At 39.4% G+C, this 22,657-nt stretch overlaps 1 protein-coding gene across 6 annotated transcripts in view; it reads right to left on the reverse strand.

Annotated features, from left to right (window-relative positions):
• Window positions 1-1,049: 1,049 nt before the first annotated feature.
• Window positions 1,050-22,657, reverse strand: part of DRC8 (dynein regulatory complex subunit 8) — a 41,210-nt gene continuing 19,602 nt past the window's right edge. Inside the window, exons 3-9 of one of the 6 annotated variants that reach the window (XM_077175751.1) lie at window positions 19,909-19,981; window positions 15,814-15,893; window positions 14,216-14,258; window positions 14,045-14,111; window positions 12,948-13,045; window positions 9,400-9,547; window positions 1,050-6,311 (exon numbers count right to left, since the gene is read on the reverse strand). In XM_077175751.1, coding sequence (XP_077031866.1) covers window positions 9,410-9,547; window positions 12,948-13,045; window positions 14,045-14,111; window positions 14,216-14,258; window positions 15,814-15,893; window positions 19,909-19,981 — 499 coding nt within the window. In that variant the 3' untranslated portion in view covers window positions 1,050-6,311; window positions 9,400-9,409. Of the gene's footprint in view, window positions 6,316-8,686; window positions 9,548-12,419; window positions 13,046-14,044; window positions 14,112-14,215; window positions 14,259-15,813; window positions 15,894-19,908; window positions 19,982-22,657 lie in introns of those variants that run through there. The other 5 variants (XM_077175752.1, XM_054629966.2, XM_054629968.2 and 2 more) reach the window with 5 other exon arrangements.

Below are 22,657 nucleotides of genomic sequence, written 5' to 3' on the forward strand. Positions count from 1 at the left end.
CTCTTAGTCTGCCTGCACAGCTCCTCACTGCCTTTTTCACAGACCCATAAGGATGTCTCTTTATGCATAGACAAGGCTCAAGAGTGTTTATAATCACCTACATTTTAATTTGGTTGTTCAGTCTTGTCCATATTAAAGAAATGTTCACCCATTCAATTAGCATTATTGAACATTTTAACCACTGCTAGCCTCACCACTGTATCCACTGCATGATGCCTGATTTTTAATAATGCAACAACATCAATTTACAGTAATGCATTTGTTCCAAATGTCCTAGCACGGGCTGGATGAGGGCCTGGAAGTGGCTGGTGCTGTAGGAAACTCACAATGACATTCTGTGACCAAGGAGTTTTGGGAAGCAGTCAGATATGTGATAGAAAAACGTGGTGGGCTGCAGTGACAGCTGGAGCTGGTCCTATTTGAAAATATGAACCAATATTCTGGGACAAACATTGCTAAGTGAAGGCACTTGTTGATAATTTTGATGTTTACTGAGAAGCTTTGAGTGCCAGTATGTTCCTTCTCTAATGAGACTACAAACTGAAGCATGCCTTTGGCCCAGAAGAGCTGGAATCTCTGCCCTGGAAATGGCAAATCTCTGTGTTTGTGAATGCATTCAGAAGCCATTCCATACTGCTGGGAGAAACCAGGGCTTCATTGTTCACTAATGGGAACAGGGTGCAGCTGGGGAGGCAGCCCGGCACTGGTGATTTTGTGTTATCTGTGTTCTTGTTGGCAGTGAGAGCCTGGTGTTTGCTCCCATGTTATTTACACTTTAGTCTGTGCCAGGATATCTTTTCTAGGTGGAAGAGATACTGCAAGCCTGGGATATGTGTTCTTCTGTGTCTATGTACAAATAAATAAATGAACCAGTACCATTAAGTGGAAGATCTCAAGAGAAAACGAGTTTTTCTGTAGCATGCTAGGTCTACTTAAAACAGAAAAGGCAGTGTATTGGCTCTGATTTTTTTCCCTAGGAAAAGCTGCATTCTACCTCAGGGTAGTGATGACAGTTGATGTAAGAATCAATTGCTAGAGACGAGTTTGTGTAAGGTTGTATCATTTGGAGAATCTTTATTTTATTTGGGCTTCAAGCTGATTCATTTATCACAGAGAAAACATTTTTTTGTTGCTAAAAAAGTATAGAGAAAGCTCCAGAGGGACCAGTAAGAGTATTGTCAAATTTCAAAAGTTGAAATTCTCCTATTAGATGCTGCACAGCACTTGGAGAGCCTGTGTGGAGATAGAGCCTATCCTGTCAGTCACCCTCGATTTCACTTGTAAAGGTTGATGTCTCATGAAGGTGGTTCTCAGACTTACCTGGAAAGCAAACATATTTTTCTAAAAAGTGTAGATGACTGACCTTTTTTTCTGCATGTCAGGCTTGTCCAGTTGCTCACATTCTTCCACATGCTTGACTGCAGCAAATTTTCATGGACTTCAAAAGGAAGGTTAGAATCTTTTAAGGAAGTGTTTTGGAAGGTGCTCAGATGCTAACTAATCAATGAGGGTCCACATGAGTTGCAGAATCTTTGTTGCATGAGTCTCTGAGAAACTAGGCAGACAAAATTGCTGCCTAAAATTCAAGTCCATCTGGAAAAAGAATGGGCAGCCAGGGCCATATGACAACTTCAGGATTAGTAATTGCCATGCAAATAGCAATAAAATGAAAGCTACAATGCTGTATGCTCCTTCAGGGCAAGGTCCTGACAACAGTCAGGAGTCTGGCAAAGGGTGAGTGGGTGGCTGGGTGTGGGGTTTTGGGTGACTTTGTGTTTACCATTTACCATTACTCTGCGTTTAAAGAAAAATATGCACATCTCCTCCTAAACTGAACTGTTTACTATAAAGGCTGCCTACCTGCCTTGACACTTGTTGCTCTTTTTGTTATAGCATACTAGTCACATAAAGCCAGGGTTAATTAGGCATTAGAGCTGTATTCAGACTTACTAAGGAGATATTAAAACTTTAATAAGTAAAGCAAAAAAGCAAAAAATCATTATAGACACCTATTTTACACATCTCATAAGTGTTAACAGTAATGGTCCTCAGTCTTGAATAATGGGCTCACATTCACAGTCCCTTGAGCAAACAGGCCAAGGAGGTATTTTTTTAGTGTATTACATAAATTAAGTTAGTTTGCTAACTAAACCAAACATCCTGCATACTCATTACTGATCTTCAATATTTACCACATGGGATACTGATAACAGCAATCCTTAAAACACAAAAACCTTACAGCTCTTGTCTTGATAAATGAGGATCATTTCCATACATCACAACCACAAGAACTTTTTTTTCCATGGAGCACAAGACTTGTCCTAAAATTCTTCTTCATGGCTTCTTCAAGCAGGTCCTTAAATTTAAACAGGGTCTTCACTATCTTAGTCACAATACCTGCCACATGGCAGGTGCCAGGATGGGGCATCTTAATAGGACTTTTTTGCCGGTGCACTTTGACGTCACATCTGTTGTAAGGAAGGTCCCAGGCTACCTCTCTGGCCTCTCAGGCTCAATTTCTCTTCACCATCTTGAAGATGTCAGTAAGGGGAATAAATATGAAAAATTTGTCCTAACGAGCTCTGCTTGTAAGGGAACAGCTTCCTTTAACCACGGACCAGATTGGCCATGCAGGAAAGTGGATCACGGAGCCCAAATTAATGAGTAATTGAAAGACTGTTCTGCAAAAATGGAAACCATTTATAATCTGTGAATGTAGCAGTGTGTGGCCAATCTACAGAGTTCTGTAAGTAGCAGGCATCCAAAGTATGCAGCTGACACCACCAGAATCCCTGCAGAATGAGGCATTCCCTCCAGGAGGAGGATGGCAGTCAAAGTATGCTCTTGCATATGAACTTTTGACCCATCCAAGTGCTGTTGAAGAAGGCACAGCTCATTACCCAGACTTCCAATGTAGGAAATACTGATGTTCTTCTGATGCGTCGGTGTGAGGACAGGTAGAAGATGAGAAAGAAGTTTGGCCCTGTTGGTTCCCTAGGGGCATGTGTCTGGAACATTCCAAGAATCAAGACAGGCAAAGAGAACTCAAAGGAAATACTACAAGTTGCAGGCTTTAGAGCAATGAGAGACCTACACAATACCATGAAATTGGGTACATTAACCATGTTCCCGGGGGCTGCCTTCAGTAAACTGTTTGAGCAAGGCACAGACTTTACAACAACCCATTAGATTAGACCTGTGGCTCCTGCAATTTACACTTGTCACGTTGTTGGCTAGACATACAACAACTGAAATGGTACAGGTACCTGTCCTCTATTCCAAAATATACAGGTCTCTTTAGCAACAGCCCTAGTGCGCATTCAACAGTACAGGTATTAATAAGCCAGAAAATACTTAATTGTACAAACCAGACTCAGCACACATAGCTCAGCTATACACACCTTTCAAAGACACTGATTTCTTCTCAACCTACAGGGACCCCACTCTGTGGGGACATAACCAGTTGACTAAAGATTTGTGTGAAAATAGAGTCTATGATGCGAACACAGAAGACATAGAGCTTGCTAACTACTGTCACATTAACTGTGAGCCCCTTTGACAAAGACCTGGGAGATGGGAATTTTGGGACCCCTTCCTGACATCTCCAGAGGCATCTCTGTACATAGTAAATACCCTCAGTGTGAAGGGCAAAGATTATGAAATTTTTACCATCTCTGTGAGATGAACACTTAGTGGATGGTAAAGCTGGACCTTTATGGAGTGTTGTGGAAGATTAATGCTGTTATTGGTAACATCATTGCAGTAATGCAGCAATGAATGTGGAGAATTGAGTTTATTTTTACAACCCTAAGCAAGAGGATTGTGATTCTCAGATTCTCAGCAACCAACTTGTCATTGATGTAATTTCTTTGATTTGGGGCAGTAATGGGACAGTGCAAGGTTTCCTCCCTAGGTGGGGAATAGCTGTTCAGAGGAACACTTACTGATCAGCAGGGACTGAAGACAGCCACTTCTGAACAAATTTATTTAATCCAGCTACTACCTGAAAAATGCCTGGCAAACAGAACCTTATCTGTTGTTCTTTAACAAATATTGTAAGGCTTAAAGATTTCATCAACAAAGCAAAAGTTTAATGCAGAGTTCTACCTTACAGTTTATATCTGGTTAAGATCATAACAAAAGGAAAGTGAACTTACTGGTCTCAGCTGGATACACATGAGTGCTGAACAAACAGAAGGTAATGACAATAGAGAAAGGGGAAGAATGTTCCTCTGTTGCCATTTTTATTGTTCTTGTTATGAATTTTTATTGAAAGGTAAGTTACAGAGTTAAATTTTAGCAGTGGTGAATGCATTGTTTCTTCTGTCGCTCCCTGAGTTTTATTCATTAACTGATACAGAGGACTGGTCTTTTCCCTACCATTATTTACCTGTAGTTTCTGACAATGTCCCTCACAGACCTCACTGAGTATAGAAATAAGATGTGTATTTGAACAGCACTAATACAAACTTGGCTCCTAATAAGGGACAGTACAATACAATACATATGTATTGTATTTCTAAATACAAGTTAGAAAGGCATGCTGTAGTCTTCCAGAGCTACTTACTTTTAAATGGCTTTTATTGGTTTTGAAGCTATTGAGAGAAGTAAGGAAGACAGATTATTTCTTCTTACTTATAAGTGAAAACTGAGAGTTAATTTGTCCAAAAGTTTCTAAAAACAAGGCCTTCATAAATGCAGATATGTGACAACTGTATAAAAGATATTACAAAGCCTTTGCACCAAATAGTTTCCTATAGATGCCAGTAAGAATATTTTTGTTTAAAAATAAAACCTGTTTGTATTACAAGCATCTCTGGGGAAAGAAGTACATGTATTTTTGCCTCTGACAGTTCTCCAATTACCATTTCTTCTTCTCTTTTCTGAATTTTATTGAAGATGCATTCCTTTCACTGAGGTTTCCATGGTTATTGAGGTCATGAAGATTTCATATTAGCCCAGGCAGCCACTCTTTCACTGTGAGTCTCTGAATGCAGGTGTTGCTGCTTCTTGTTTTGTAGGAAATTCATCTGGCAAGCTCTCATCACCAAATTGGACTTTATTTCCCATCTTGATTTGTGTATTTTTTTCTCTAAATTCAAATGTTTTTCCTGCACTCACCTTTCTGTAAGCATATAACAGCTCAGGACTTGATTGGCATTATCTGTCTTGGGGGTGAACATTGCAGGTAAAAGGTGTAAGGGTTCAACACATCTACTTGTAGGTCACTGTTTCTAACCTTATGTCCCAAATGTCTCCACTTTGCTGTTCAGCATTTCCCCTTGTATCTGGATCACTGTAAAGCCTTTGCTTCCCCCAGGAGAACAGGCAGGGTGTGAGCAATGAAGTTCAACTTCTGTGTTATCCTGAGAAAACAGAACAGACTTTCCCTTCATTTTTTAGCTTCCAGCTGACATTGCCTCTTATGGGAACAACAGTTTCTGGCTACTGCAGGCCAGCTAGCATGGCTTATGTAGGGAATGTGTTCTTCCACAGCTAGGGATTAATGTCTGTGGATATAAAAATTCCTCAGAACATTAAATGGTCTTTTCTTCTCAGCATCAAGTGCCCAGGTTCTGAAATTAGGATGCTACACAGACAGTTTATGGAGCTTGGAGGATTCTCTTGTTAAAATACTGCCATCACATCCAAAAGAAAGGGTTATCATTATTCCCTTTTGTCACTGGAACTCTTCCTCTCACTGGGTACTGCTACATCATCTCTGCCAGAAAAACATACCTTGGCAATTAGAAACAAAGAGATTTATCTCTTAGTCTGGGGGGAAGAGGCGGGGTGTAAGCTCTGCAGTATCTGCTACTGTCTCCTGTGTTAATTTAGCTGTTCTGAAGACTAAGTTCTGGTGGCAGATCCCCTACTCCAACTAATCCACTAGTTATGCTGGAGAGGTGGTACATTTTTGAAGAGGAAATCAGAGATATCACCAACAAGTGCATCTCATGTTGTACTACTTTGCCAAAAGATATTGCATCCCTTTGTGGTTTGAAAGATGGAAAAATAAGTTTCAGTCTTTTACATGATAAAATGCAAACAACATATTTCCACATGCCACTTTTCTTCATGGCTACTCGGTTCTACCCCATCAGAGCCACAAGAGTTTTGTGAGAACGTTTTCCTGAAATCCCAATGCACACTGCCAATAGGAAATGAGGGAAAAGAACAAACTTTTTTCTTCACATTGGTGTAGTAAAGCCAATGCATACATTCTCTCAGCAGTTTCTTTTACCTCTGTTTCCAGTGCATTTTTATAGATGTTTCCAGGATATGTATTCTGGTGTGACATCAAAAGAAACCTGTCTTGGCAAAAGAGCAACAGAGAAAACTCATGGTTTTTTAATATAAATAGTAAAAAAGCTGTAATTAAATAGCTATAAAAAGAGTAACTGGCTTTACTCTGTGTGTCCCCTGCCCTTTGTGCTAGATGTTCTTAGACTAAACTGTTGGGGGGTTTTCCCCATTTGAGCCTCAGAGGGCTACTGTAATAAAAAGGTCAATGAGAGCAGCATTGCATTGTGCCTCCAGATGAGACAAGCAATGGAAACAAACTGCATCCAAACAGCTAAATCTGGGGCTTAAGCCAGTCTCTGTACACTGAATAATAGCTATCCTGAGCAAATAGACATGTCTTATAACATTTCCTGAACATCAACAAGCTGTGGCTCTGAGAGAGCTCTTGTATTTTTTTTTTCTTTTTCTTTTTCTTTTTCTTTTTCTTTTTCTTTTTCTTTTTCTTTTTCTTTTTCTTTTTCTTTTTCTTTTTCTTTTTCTTTTTCTTTTTCTTTTTCTTTTTCTTTTTCTTTTTCTTTCTTTCTTTCTTTCTTTCTTTCTTTCTTTCTTTCTTTCTTTCTTTCTTTCTTTCTTTCTTTCTTTCTTTCTTTCTTTCTTTCTTTCTTTCTTCCTTTCTTCCTTTCTTCCTTTCTTCCTTTCTTTCTCCTTCTTTCACTCCTTTCTTCCTCTCCTTCTTTCTCTCCTTATTGCCTTCTTTCTTGCCTCCTTTTTGTCTTGAATGGATTGAGTCAAGGGCCCTGTATTTAGAGTGGCCTTCTTCCCACTCCTAGTTATGCAACTTCTCAGAAAGTTCTCCCCTCATGATCTCAATGATAGTAAAGCATCATATTTAGCGTAACAATCTATCTCTGCAACTTTGACAAACCATGAAGAACTAGAGACAGGTTCTCAGTTTTCTGTTAAATCTGATCTGAATTTCAGTGCACCTCTGTGTTTGTGGGAGCTCTGAAGAATGGCATTGCTTCTCAAGGCAACAGCTTAAGACCACATGAACACTGGCTATGGTGGGGTGTTTTTAGTTTTGTCCCTGCAAGATTGAGTGCAACTTCACGACACAAATAGGTGTTCCAACAAAGTTGGAACAAAGTCCTTAAAGCTGCACTACTGAGTTTTTCCTGGCTGTGTTACTATGGATTAAAATTTCAGTCTTTGCTACCAGTTTCCAAATAGACCAAAATATAGCCTTATTTGTAAAATCTATTGTAGTGCATAAAACTTGAATAACTCAGAGATGTGGAAGACCTCAGAGAACTTCAAATTCTTGCATTATCAGCTCAAAACCAAACCTCTAGATACCCTTAGAACTCCACTCTGATTATTTTAATCACTAGGGTGGTGTCCAGGGGCAGACATGGCTGCACACCATAAGGCAAATCTTAGGGCCTGTTCTGCACTGGGAGATGCTGCTATCTTGGCAAGAAAGAGACTGCTGTTGACAGCAAATATTCAAGGGCTTTCCTTTATTTGAAACATCTTTTTTTGAACTATATTTTAATGCTACCATTTAGGCAGGTATTTGCAACAAGGAAGCCTCTTCTAAAAGGCTTCTAGAAGAAATATTATTCCCAGAATAAAAGGAATTGGTTTAGTATATGAAAACACAGAAGCAACATGTGTGTGTTTTTAAGGCTGCAATGTCTCCAGGATAATAGCAGGAAAAGATGATTTTACATCTCCATGCAGAAGCATGCCTAGTTTCACTTTTTGTGCTCTGAACAATATGGAAAAGTTCTGACTGCTGATTCTTGCTAACTCTTGCTTGCATTACTGTAGACAAGAATTAACTACTTACACCCACGGTTTTACAGTTTTGGTCATTTCAATGACATGACTTGCAGCTGGTTGAACACCTCTGTTGGATCTTTGACAGATAAGTCTTCTTTAAAGAGACTAAAAAGTTTTTATAGTGCCTTGTGAGCCAGTACATCACTATTTCTGAAGCTTTTCTGTAGACAAGATTCCCTTTGAAGTCAATGGGAGTTCTCTCTGAATAAGAGCTTTAGGATTTGGGCCTCAGGACACAAATGCTGTGATCAATCTTTTGAGCACAGTGAGTAACATTTTCTTGGCTTTCAGAACTACACTAAGCCAAACAGTAGCCCCAGGGATTCAAAATAGGTTAAATGAGAGAATCTGCTTTCTTTCAACCTACATCTTTCTTTAGCTTTTAAATCAGCATAGTCCTCATGCCTAGTACTGACCTGCCAAAAACACCCTCCAACAATAAGAGCAGATGTTTTAATAGTTAGTTTTATAGTCAAACCTATCATGGCATGAGATACTATGAAATAGAGTTGTGTGCAATAAAAAACAAACATACTTGATGTGGACTGACCTGTTTTGAAGTTGAGACATGAACATACAGTCTGGAACAAAAGACTTGAAGACTGAGAACTTTATTAATTATGTTACAGGGAGGTCTGCAGGCACTGATTTCAATCAGACCATCATAGTACAAAACACCGTGCAAACATCAGAATTAGTGATACAAAAGTCAGCAATACAAGTAGGCAAGACTGATACTCCCTGTCTCCTATTCTTTATAATTCCTCTGACTTTGTACATGGAAAGGTCAGGTAGCAAGGGATGTGTGACTTTCCAATACCTCTCACAAAGTCCAAAATGAAACCTGTCTGCCAACCTCCTGTCATTGTCAAGACTACTCTCCTTCTTTCACACAATTATAAGTGTATTACTGGACCTAAAACATCCTAACTTCCCATGCCCATCCCAGCCCTGGCTGAACTCCAGCATCCCCAGCCACTTTCCCCCATGAAACTGAAGGTCCAGGCTCTTCCTGTGGCCTGTAATGAAGGCTTTGCCTGTGCTGATTTCAGTGGTAACAAGTCTAGAACTGGTGACAAATCCCACCCTGATACAGGCAGCTGCCAGAGAGTGCAGCAGTGCATCAGGAGTGTGGGGCAGAGCAAAACTCTCTTGCATTTTCAATCCTCATAAGATATCACACAACTGTATTAACAAAGTAACACATAAGAGAACCAAGAGAAAAGACCAAATGAAACAAGAGAAAAAGGTAGCACATTCTTATTTCCTAAAGGGAGCTAAGAGCCTGAACATTTTACAGGCTCTTACCTGTGTGATGTTATGGGTGGAGGTGCACAGATGAACAGCCCAGTTCTTTCCCTGGAGTCCTGGCTCTGATGCTGGCCCATTGGCATTTTGGTGGAGGAAGTCCTGCAACTTCTGTTTCTGCCCACAGCCAGTGGAGAGTCTCAAGCAGCTGTAAATATCATGTTGGTATGCATTACAGTGGGAAAACACTGAAGTCTTCAGGTGTGAATATATATGGGACTATCACTAAAAGACGAGTGTTTTGGAGAAGCGACTTCAAAGATGATGAAGGAAACACAAAAAGCAATGTATTACCTGGAATATGAGCAACTGTACTCCCCAGGCACAAGCTCAGCAGCTAGAAGAATTTCTCCACAGTATCAGTAAGACTGAGGTCTCCACTATACACCAGATATGACCTGGCACAGCTGAACCTACTTAAAATTTTAAACAAGTAAAGCCTTGTTCAGCCTACAACTCACAGCAGTGATGTAAACAGCCTGCTGATTCAGTTGTATATGTAGATGGTTCCCAGTGTTCGTTCTTTGATTTCTTCTTTTAATTTTATTTTCTTTTTTACATCTGGATAATGAGTTCCCTTCCCTCTCCCTCCTTCAGTTAGGTGAAAAAACCTCTACTTGCCCAGTTTCTTCAATGCCTTGGCTCTATGTCCCTGTGTAAAATCCAGGTGCTACACTGGTATCTCCCTGGAGATTTCTCCTTTTGTTCCAGTCCCTTACCTTGGTTCCTGATTTCGAGGGAAGAGGCAAAACAGCCAGCAGGGAGAGACATGTGATAAAAGACAGCTCAAGACCACTCAGCAGTTCAATCTATTCACTTCAAAGAAGAGGACAAAGTAACATTTTCCCTTCAAATTTAGAAACAAAGAGGTGTTTTATTTTCACCAAAATGGTTCTCTAAGTCTCCTCTCCCTTTCCCTAGGGTAGGGGTCCCTGCTCATCCCCAGGGAGCACAGAGAAGCAAGGCACTCAGTCACCACCATGGGGAAATGGGTGGCCATGGGCTGGCAAGTCATGAAGGGCACAGGCAAGGGAACAGCCTTGTGTGGCACTGCTCAGCCTCCTCTGGGGTGACCCACGGGGCAGCTGCTGAATGAGCCTGTCAGATCACTCTGTTTGATACTAGCTGGCAGAGTGCACTCAGGTTTTATGATCCCACAGAGTCTGAGATTGGTTCTTGACAATTCTTTCACCCCCAGTTTGGAAACTCTCTGGGCAATAAAATTTTCTTACTTATGCCCAAAGAGAAGACTGCATCTTGCTTTTGTCTTTTGTCTGTCCTGTTGACACATATCTTTCTTGGGGACGGGTATAAGAAAACGGAACTGGAAGAGCTGCTGTACAATAAATTCAGACACATTCACAATCACACTTTTTTATTGCCAGAATACCCTCTTTCCTTGTGTTTGAGGACTGCAAAAAATTATATATATTATAAAAGAATGCATGTTAATCTCCTATCTGCACTATGAATTGTAACAGTGTTGTACGTGGAAATCCTGATTTGACACAGCAACAGCTGAGGCAGCTTCTGGGGAAACACCACTAGAAAAAAATTGTGCTCTCTCTGGAGCACTGGGAGCTATGAACTGATATCCTGAAATAAGCATCCTCTTGCTGATATCCAAGATGAGACTGACAAGGACTCCAAGACTTCATATGAATGAAACTTGTACTCACACCACCTTTGTCAGAAATCCAGTATAACACACTTCCACATCAACTGGAAGAAAGATTCATCTAGAGAAAATAATTTCAGCTTTGAAAGAGAGACTGAAGAAGACTAATAAAAATGTATTTTCTTAATAGGCTTTTGTTGTTCTTGCTTTAATCTTCAAAAACTTGTATCTTCCTCCAGTGTAACACTAATGATAGCCTTTGTTTTTCCTTCTTACTGACAATGAAGTTGGAACACACAGTAAATGTGTTAACCAGAGTGGATTGCTGACTCTTAGGAGCAGTACAACAGTGTTTCCCAGATGCAGCTTAGAACTATGCAAATGTTGTCTACCTGCATTAATTCTTCATTGTCTTGCTGTTAAAGCAAGTATCAGTGAAAGGCAATTTGGGTTAGAGAAGTAAAAAGTGAATTAAAAAATGGTCTCTTTCAGACTGCTTCCATCACCTCATTTAGATCATGCTAATCTCTTCCTTGTGAAGCACAGCAGGTCACTTTTAGCTGTACATGAAAACAGTTTGTCTAAGCTTCCAGCCCAAAGGAAACAAATGGGTAGGACAAAAAACCTGATATGAGGAGGGGTCCTAGGCTCTGTTCTCATTGCTGCCACTAGAAAGGCATGACAGGGAGCAAGGCACTCAGTGTCTCTCTGTGTCAGTCTTCCCTGGATTTCATCAGCTGATGAAGGCTGTAGATGACACAGAGCTGGATTATGCAGATGGAACAAAGGAGAGGTAGAACATAGTACAGGAGGAGAGCAAACTTGATAGAGAGTAGTAAAACATAAATGGGGTGGAGTACAAAGTACAAGATGCTACCCTTGAGGAGCAAAACACAGAATCTCCTACAAGCTGAGACCTCATCAGCTGCTGGTCACGTGTCAGAAGATTATGTACAACAAGAACTCAAAGGGGAAGAACTTGAACTCAAGTTAAAGAACAGCAGTACAGTAACAGAAAATTATCAAACTAGTAATAAAAAGAGCTGTGAGGTCTGCGGTGATCTGCTAGCAAGTAAAGCTGAGACATCCATTCTATGCTAATATCTTTCAAAAAATGGTGCTTCATCAGTTTATGAAGATCAAATTCTCATTCTATGATCCTAAGTTTTGAAGAGTTGAAATTACTGACCTTCAAACTGGTTACAAAAGGGGGAACAGTTTCTTGCCTATAGTAACCAAAATGTTCTCAAGGATTAGGTTGACTATGGAAATGGTTGGAGTGTCCCCTGCACATTTAAAGTGAAAGCAAAGTACCATGTCAGTGGATTAGTAATATAAACTGGAACTAACTGGTCCAGTTCAATTGCTTATGGTAAACAAAACACAAATACTTGAAAAACACTAGAAATTATAGAAAGTTTATTTGATCTATGATATTATTTCAAAAGGTGTAACCTACCTGGTTCCTTATTAGTTAAACACAAAAAAGGACTACAGTTAAATATAAAAGCTTCATCTTACTAGTATTAGTCACCTTAAGATACTCACTTACCTGCTTATTACATGTTTTCACAGGTCTCATTTTCTCTTAGTTTTTCAAAAGCAATCATAAAGTTATTTCTTGACTTTATTAACATTAGTTTTCCTGCTATTTTCCAACAAAATTCCATGATTTCTTGTCCAGACCTTACACAGTATTTTTGTCAAGAGCTCTTTTTCCAGGTGTGAATATATTTTTATATGTATATACACACACACAGAACCCAAGGAAACGTTACTACACAGATTTCATTTTAATTATAAGCACCAAGTCACAAGCTGAGCTTCGTTATACTTTAAAATACATATTTCAACTATCTGTCAAGCCATGGTGCTGCTACCAAAAGGCATCTCAGACATTAAAAGGGAAGGTCTTGGTTTCATCTACTACCAGCTTTATACGGTAATCTCTGTAGTGAAGGGTATCTGTTACTGGATCTGGAGCAACAGCAAGCATGTCCTCCATCTCCTCCTGAGTAAAGGGCTCACCTGAAAGACAGCATAGAATAACATTTTATCTTGGTAAGTATTCTTTCAAGGACTGGAAAATTCTGCTGCCTTTCACTTGAAAGGATCTCCTTTTGATTCTCACACAGAGGAGAAAAAGAATAAAACTAAGTATCTTTTTCCTTCCCTTTTGGCAATATAAGTCCTACACACCAAGTGAGCCAGTCTAAAAGGAAGGAGACAGAGGATCTGGATCTATCTGATCTTCTAGTTCACAGACACCAAAACAGCCTGTTCCTCTCTACCATGGATTTTGAAACAACCATTTTTGTCATTTTTTTCTCCTGTGTACATTAGAATTTTTATCTCTCATTTGGCTCTCCTTGCACTGGTATTCACATCATGAAAGAATTCTGGTTTTTCTCTTCAAAGCTGTTGATGGCTTACTTCTTCCCTCAGAGAACCAGGTTACCATCTGATGCTAGGTCTTGCACAAAACCTGCACACCCTTTTGAACATGAGGCAGGTGGGCATGAGTCAGCCACACAAGAAAAGCAGGCTCTTCAAGAGATATTGAGGATTACAGAATGTACCACTTAAATTGAATCTTTGAATCTCTTTGTTTGCATGTGGCTCTAGAATTAAGATCAAGATAATGTAAGAATGAATGAGCACTGAAACCACTGAAACATCCGGAAATCTAAGCTGCAATTTTACAGGACAGCAAAAGAGTCACATACTTAGTGAGCACAGAGGTGTGCACAGAATCACAAAATAACCAGACATGACTGAATTACAAATAAGGATAAGAATAAAAATGCCTATTTTATAATATCTGCAAGCAGGCAGATAAATGCTCTTTCCCTGCATCACTGACCGGTGAAATGTCCTAGTCTGCAGTCACTCATCACAGCAACAGCATTGTTTGAAGACAACGTATCTACTCCTGCAGATTTTGGCCTGCAGGGTAAGGACCTCAAGTTGCCATATACATATGTAATGCTTTTTACTTAAATACTGATATTACAGAAGTCATGTTACCTTCTTTGGTCAAATGTTTGACCAGGTCGTCTTTGGTAATATATCCACACTTATTCTCATCCAAAGCCTTTAAAGAAAAAGAATAAATCTTGTGGTTTTAAGCTTATTGTATCAAAAAGCAGCAACTTATTTTCAGCAATTAGGTACTTGAATATTTACAGAGATACAGACCTCAAATGCATGTAGAATAACATCTTCTGGAATAGGTCGGAATCTGAAACCATGGAATCAGAAAAGTAAAGTTACTGTTTGCCAGTGTTCTGAAAAAACTAAATACAAGTACTAAGGGAAAGGAAGGCTTATATTCCATGAGAATTTATTAAGTTTTGTGTATCAAACATTTAATTGCAGCCTGACCTTTTGGAACTGTCCATATATTTAACTCTTACATCTTTTGTTGTACTACTGTTTAATTTCCCTTGTGCTGAGGAGCCAGATGAATGTCTTCTGCATGTCTGGGCTGGCTTGGTGGGTTAGTAGGAATCAGCAATAGATGAATCATTCTACAAAGCCAATGCACTGAACAGAAATGGACAAACCAAGAAAACAAAGTTTTGTCCAGGTAGGCTGGTAGCTAGGAGATCACCTAGTGGGACTTGGGCAGCCTAATGAGCTGATGATGAGCAAAGGAGGCTGGTAGCTATAAAAGGTCTGTCACTAACAATTGCAGAGAGAGGAGAGAACTGGGCACGTTTGTGCATGCATATGCATGCTTGATTTCAGAGCAGGAAAGCAAGCTCAGTGCAGCAATGGAGACTTTCCATATTCCAGCAGGCTCCCACCAAACCCCCAGAATACTAAAGAGAAGAAGCTGAATCCAGGGAGGTTCTAACTGCTTGACTGTTTTGTCCAGACCCGCCTCAGTCTTTTACTATCTAAAAATCAAATGTGCTAAGAAGAAGCCTTGGATTTTATGATCCAAATCTCATGTACCCTTGCTTAAGTGAACTATGGACACAGTGCCCCAAAAGATGAAGTGGGTCTTGACAAGCCTGCACTAGCCTGGGGAAAGAGTGCAGGGGGTGGGGTTATTGTATGTGTGTGTGTGTGTGTTTGAGTTTGCATGAAGGGAGTGTAGAGGAGGAGAACACAGAGCAGCAAGGCATAATTTTGTGAAAGGGTGAACATCAGTGCGGAGCCACAGCTACTTCATGTGTAGAATACCCTCCTACCAAAGGCCCTCTGTGTGCAAAATAACTTCTCAGGATTGCACAAGAATGAGTATCTCAAAAGCCTTGATGACCATATTTAAAATGAAAGATAAACTCCTTGTAAATGATCTTGCTTTAGTGCAAAATGTCAAAGTAGCACAAGTCCCTGTGTATGTGCAAAGCCTTCTATGCACCTTTGTGACAACTTTTAGGTCAGCAGTCTTTTAGAGTGCTAATTGTATACATTCAGCTGTACCTTCTCAGTAGCTGTAACTCATAGGCTCAGAGAAAGCAATAGTTATGACCTTAATCTGCATACAAAACATTTCAGAGATACACAAAGCGTGTTGAATAGCAATTCTGATTCCAACTAGAAATACAAAAGCTACATACTATCACAATTATGATTATAAGCTGGTATTATTTATATCATCAGTACAACATAATTTAATGTAGATGAACTAATTTTGAAACAAAATCTATATAGCTAATGAGTTTAAATGACAAAAAAGATCTATACTCCTTCCAGTTACATAAAATTTCTGTAGATATGCTTTTCAGAATCAACCCTGTCAATCTGGAATAAACTACAGACACATAAAATTCACTTTCCATTACCTTCTGTCAAGTAGAACTTTTGTCATCACTGGAAGAAAATGTTCCAGATGAACAAATCCACCCGGTTCTTCTACTTCTATCTAAAAATAAAACTTAAGTGGTGCAGGGTATATGACTCATTAGCAAACTTAACCAAAAACCAGAAAATTGGGGTGATCCTGGATTAAAATTACATCATTACACTTTGAATATTTATATCAGGTCTTTAATATCATATCTGAGTGAAAGGCTTGTGATCAAATAGAAACAGATTCAAGGAAGAGCTAATATCCCAGGGAAATACAGGTCTGCTATTACACATTTGCAGCAACTCAATATTGCCCTCTTGTGCTTCAAAACCATTCATGCAAAGGAACCAGACACCGAGGAACTGATCTTATCTGCCCCAATAACTCAGCAGAGGTTTAAACATTCAGGCTGAAGCCATACTAGTAAAGTCTATCAGGATCTGGAGCATTCCCAAGCAGTGTAACATGAACACTCATTACAGCAAAGCATGAGCACATTCCCTTGGCATGATTTTGAACTGTGCCACCCAACATTTCCCCCAGCAGATCCTGACTTGGACCTTAAGGACTTTTCCCCAGCAGGATGCTTGGAGCAGCCCCTCTGCATGAAGCATTTACCAGGGTGGGCATGAGCTGCTCTGTGCCTGCTGGCTTCAACACCCAAGGATGTTTCTGGGCATATTTAATTGGCTAGCCTGGACATAGCTCCAGTCAAGTGCACCTTAATGATGGAATTTGTTGCTTTCATGTTTCATGAAAGAAAGTTAAAGAGAGTTGTCAGGGGAAGGATCAGAGAGGCAGGCAAACTGAGTCAGGACCAAAACAGCCATAAGGCAGCCTATAAAATGCTACCCAAAAAAGCAAACAAATTAGTTCCAAACCACTGGGGACTTGTAGCAGCATTCTCACTTCATTCCTATACTTCCACAGGAGATAAGCAACATGTCATCACTGTCATCAAACTGCTCTCTGTCATTGGGGTGCATCCCTTCCCTGAAAATTTTAAGTTTTGCTCCCAAAGGAGCCCTGTTAATTGAGCTAGCCTATTCCTGTCTGTGTTGAAACCGGATGCGTGCCTTGAGGTCTCACATGGCAGCAGCAACACCTTGCTAGGCCCCCTGAGACACAGCTGAGATTGAAAGAAAACTCAAACAGGCACTGATTTGAAATCTTCTAACTGAGCCAGGAAAAACTTAGTAAGGAATCTTCCTCCTGGGAGCTGGGTCAGAGCTGGGTCAGTTCCTGATACATCCAGTTGCTTAAATGGAAAGCTGCAACTGCTGCTGCATGCTCTTTTCCAGTGCTCTGGAAGGGGTTTGGGTGCTAAGAGAAGACAGCCATCACGTCTTGCTGCTTTAGAGTGGAAACTGGCTTGAAAAAAACACATTTTCCCTTCTGTTTGGTGAGTCTAGCAGAAAGGATCTTCAGCAAGAAAATGAAGATTTGCATGCTTCATTCTAAACCAAATGGAACCTTTTACCATTACAGAATCACTTGTTTTGCTGCTTGCTTGACTGAAAAGATGTAACAAAATACCTGGCAAAGCCTTGTCCTGGGAGGTGATCAGCAACCTCAGCTTCCTCTGATGTGGAACAGCTTCCATCTCAGAGTCTCTATAGATCCAGTAACATCTTGAACAGTTAAAATTAATTCTATTTCTAACATTTCTTACTCTTCCTCATGCGCACTCCTGTTCTACACCTCATTTCTCATTGATGTTTTTCTTTTTCTGTATTTCCTCCTCTTTTCACATTAACAGCATTTGCCTGTTCAGACTCTATGAGTTTCACTCAATTTCTTTCCTTCAGGCACATCCACAGCTCCCATAACAACTGTATTGTAGCACCTATTATGTTTTGTATTTCTGTTCTCCCAGCCATAACACTGGGGTACTCGAAACACAAAGAAACAAAACATCTTCCAGAGTTACCAGGCAGAGCACTGTACCGAACTCCAAGCATTGCAGTAACCCTTACGTAAGTTTCCACCATCTCTAGATTCAGCATTTAATCTTATCTTTGTAAGCAGGCCTAGAGATATGATATTAAGTACAGAATTGAGTACAAGGCAATATAAGAAACATTATATGATAATTTATAGAGATAACATAATTATATGAATGCTGGTTTTGCAGATAGAAATAACGTGCTAGTTTAGCAATAAGGCTAATAGGAAGATGAGATGACAGAGACACAAGTAGTGAGAAACAGAAATTAAACACAGCTCACAATGAGCAAAAATGCTGAGGAAATAGCTTGGTTACAAACTGGCTAACAAATGCAATTTTTACCTTACCTAGATTAAGATAAAATGGCATTACCATTGCCAATTATAGTGAAATCTTACATAAATTATGTTTGTGATTATCATTATATATGAAGGGTTCCACAAGAAGACAGTGTTCTTCTGGTACTAAACTTATGCCAAAGTTTCATTTACAGGCTCTGTAAAATATTATTTGCTATTTATTTTCCAGTGCAGTGTTCTTTAAGGTCAACCATCACTCTGAATGTATTCTTTCTTCTTGCAGTATTTGTGCTTGAATATTCTTATAATTTTCATACATTACACTGTTGTATCTCAAGAATCTTCTACCTTGTGACTACATTGCATTGTACTTTTTATGTATTACTTATCTCACATTTTTTGAGAAATATTGAAAATTGGGGGGAAAAAAGTAAGTGGAATCTCTTCCAGAGGATGAGGCAGGCCTTAAATTCTCCTGGTTCCCCTGGACTTGAATGGGGTTGTCAAAGCATCCCCATTTCTCAAATCTGTATCTTCAGTGAGGAGTTGCACTGTTCATTTGCTGTTAAGTAAAGCCACTGTGGGACAATAAAAATATCATCTATATTACGCACCATAATTTCTTTTTCCATTTTGCCTTGTTTGTCAGTGGGAGCTGGGACAATCTGGTTCTGAGAGTACAGAACCAGAGCAGACATATTGCAGAATTGTGTTAAAAGAGCTTTCTCCTCTAGTGGTTCTCTGCACTTCCTCATCTGAAGCAGCTCCATCATTTTCACAAGACTTAGTGCAAGAATTCTCACACTAAATTCAGATCTACAAGAGGCCAGACAAGCCTGGTGAGGGGAGACTACTACTGCAACTATCCAAATTTTTGTTGGAGCAGGAAGAAAACAGTAGGAGACATAGATTCCCAGTATCCTGACCTACACATGAAAAGGAGAAAAATCCTTACCCCACCTCTCAGCTCAGGCACTGTCCACTCCTTAAAGCAGCATGCCCATTTGCAAAAAGAATGTGAAGTCTGTTTCCCACTTCTTTGTCCCATTTATTAATCACACCATGCCAAGGCACCAGCACACCACTTTTCTATTACAAACATGATGTAAGGAGACAAAAATTAGTGTAGAAAAAGACTGTGGAGAAGTGTAATTAATTTCTTTACCTTACCACTGTTTATCACTGGGAGAATGAGAGGACCACTAGGTCTTGTGATGTTTTATGTCATGAAGCCTGATTTACAAGCTTAAGCAATCAAGTAAGAAAAGATTCTCACCTATAACTCAGAAATCTCAAGGCTGAGAAAGACCTCATGAAGGACAGAATGTTGAAAGGTCTGGCTATAAGATAGCAATAACAGGGCCTAGATCAAAAAATGGCAGGCTTTCCCTCTGGGTATTTTTGGAATGTGATGTATAATTTTAACACCTGCTCAAGAACTGATTTTTACTACATAACCCTGTAACGTGTTTCCATGGCATGTCCAGAAGAGTGAGATGATTAAAATTTGGATATCTGACTGAGGTTTAGGACATTCTTTTTCATCTGTCAGTTTTTTCTCCATTTTCTAAAAATGTCCCTCCACCTTGGCACAGTGTCACAGTCCCCCTTTGGGTAAAAAAGAGTCAAAGACTCCTCATTTTAACCCATCAACATTGTTGCCTCATCAGCCTAAAGATTTGCTTCAGGGCAACCTACATGACTGTCTGTCTGCTGGAAACACTTCCATGACACTTCCAACATCTTGGAAAAGAGTTTAGGTTTCTCATTCAGCAAGGCAGAAGGGCCAAACTTGTGCAAGTTAAAGACAGAAAAAAATACAGCAGACCTAAGCATTTACCTTTTCCAGCAGTTCCTGTACTTCTGCCTCAGTTGGGAAGCAGCCCAGTGACCTGACAATGCAACCAATCTCCCTGGTAGAGAAGAGAAGAGAAGAGAAGAGAAGAGAAGAGAAGAGAAGAGAAGAGAAGAGAAGAGAAGAGAAGAGAAGAGAAGAGAAGAGAAGAGAAGAGAAGAGGAAAAAGAAAAAAAAAAAGAAAAAGAAAAAGAAAGAAAGAAAGAAAGAAAGAAAGAAAGAAAGAAAGAAAGAAAGAAAGAAAGAAAGAAAGAAAGAAAGAAAGAAAGAAAGAAAGAAAGAAAGAAAGAAAGAAAGAAAGAAAGAAAGAAAGAAAGAAAGAAAGAAAGAAAGAAAGAAAGAAAGAAAGAAAGAAAGAAAGAAAGAAAGAAAGAAAGAAAGAAAGGAAACATCTTTGTTAATAAGTCTGCAACAGAAGACTGTTGACAATACAGATACCAATTCAGAGCTTGCATATAGGAGTGTGCACATAAAAGCACACAAGAAAATCTATGTGGAATTTTAAGATGATGTCTCAATAAGCAATGTCTACTTTTTCAGATGTAAAATATTCTGAAGCTCCTTGAAATTGTTCTTGCAATTTCCCAAAAAAATTCTTTACTATTGTGTTGCACTGTACTGTGTGCAAGTTACTTTTACATTGCTGTTCTCTAACTGTAATGCTTATTTTCAGTAACGTCTATATAGATGTAATTAACAAAGCACTTGGAAATCTACTGAAATGTGAAGTAACAAATAAAATACATACTTCCATTAAATGCTATAAAGATACAAATTCTAACTGCATTAAAGAACAATTACAAAGGTGAGGCAGAAGGCAGCCCTGCTATGTCCACGCTGTGCTTTCAGAGAGTCAAAGAGAGCAACAAAGTGGCTTATCACCATTCTGTTTATGCTGTAAATATATTCATAGCTTGCATTTACTGCTAAACCTGGTGCAGCTGTTCTGAGGCTCTAAATAAAATTTTATCAAACCAGCAATGCCTCAAAGATGAACAAAGTCTAGGATGAACAACATCACAGACTAGAAACAAATTATTGTAAGGCTGTAATAAAGCTTTAATTATAGTATGATTAAAAACAAAATAACAGAAGCATTAATATAGTTTATGATTTACAATTCAATTCAACAACACAGAAATTTAAGAACATTTGAATATCTATTCACAGTGCTGGTGGTTCTCATGATCCAAACCTCTGTGGTTCCTTCCTCTTGACCAGTAGTAAATTTTTCCAATTTGTGCAAAAATCAGATTGCCTAATAAAAATGGTAGATAAAAGGAGGAATGATCTTTGTAAAATCTTCTTACAACAGTAAGGCCCTGAATGCAGCCCAACAAGCATAGGCAAAATTATATGTATAAGTCTATGACCTCCTCAGACAGGTCCCAAAGAGTTCCCATTCTGACTGAAAACATGTGAGAAGCACTACAACAGACAAAAGAGATAAAAAGGCTGGCTGCACAAAACTAGTTACAGAGCAAAATCCAGCTCCACACATCCATGTGTTCTGAAATGAAACCATCTGCTCAAATGACCCTGCCCCTGTGGGTGTGAATGGCCAATGGCCTCAGGGAGGTCAGTCATTTAGACATAATCCTTGTCCATGCATCATACTTCTAGTATGTATAATATTGCATTTGTTGTTCTCACTCCTGCACTCCCTCATATTTTCCAGCTACTTGTAACTATTCCCTGCCTCCACCAGAGCCACATCCAACACAAATCCTGCCTCCTTGTTGTCCCACACTATTTCTGCTCTCACAGACTGCCAGGGATGGGAATGCTGCCATCATCCTCCTGCCTCACTTCACTCACACCCAGCAGAACTGTGATGTGACTGAGGTAAGTCAGACCCTAGAAGAGTCTGCAAAATCTGGCACTGCTGGATGCTCTATCTGGCACTCTGCCTGCATGCCAGCACAAGGATGTTGCTTGAAGTGTTTCTGGTAAAAAAAGTCAGGACCCATTTGGTAATAACATGGAGTTAAAAGAACCTGATAGGAAACTATTTTGCTCCAAGTCCCTTCCTCTCAGTTCAGCAGCTGCATTTTCTGCTGTGTAGTTACTAGAATACAAAAATGATCGTTAAAATCAAGGTTATGATCATACAAGTTTTGTAACACAGATGCAATGAAAATTTTGGGTCATGGTTTTCACATTGCATATAACACTTTCAATAACAAGATTTGCAATATCAGAAAAGTCCTTGACTGAGGGACATGAAATATGCATGAAAAAACACCATCTTCCTCGTGCTTAATTTCTTACTAATTTGTACTAGGAGTCATGGAATACCAGTGTTGGCCTGTCAAACCAGTATCATTTTTCATTCTTCACAGATATCTGATATTTCAGGCATTAATACTGATACAGCTACAATTTTGGTTAAGAATTGTGCTGTGCTGCCACCTTCTGATACAAGATAATCAGCCATTAATAATCCCATTTGTGATACAGCCCTGCAATATGAACCTGGAAATAATTAGACAGTAAGTTTTTGTTCATTGTCTGTATCTGTACTACAAAAAAATTAATGCAAAATTGTGCATTTACTACACTAAATAGACTTTTGGATGTCCCCTGTCTGAATGAATACATTTTTAAAAGAGTCCACTTGTATCATTTCATTGTTGTAACATGCTCCCAAGCTGCATACCCATATATAATGGAGTGAGAAGTGGAGAGAGTTCTAGAGCTGTTTAGCCAAGACTGCAGATGTAAATGCCAAACA

Source organism: Agelaius phoeniceus, chromosome 3 (genome assembly GCF_051311805.1).
Source record: "Agelaius phoeniceus isolate bAgePho1 chromosome 3, bAgePho1.hap1, whole genome shotgun sequence".
Classification (NCBI taxonomy): Eukaryota; Metazoa; Chordata; class Aves; order Passeriformes; family Icteridae; genus Agelaius; species Agelaius phoeniceus.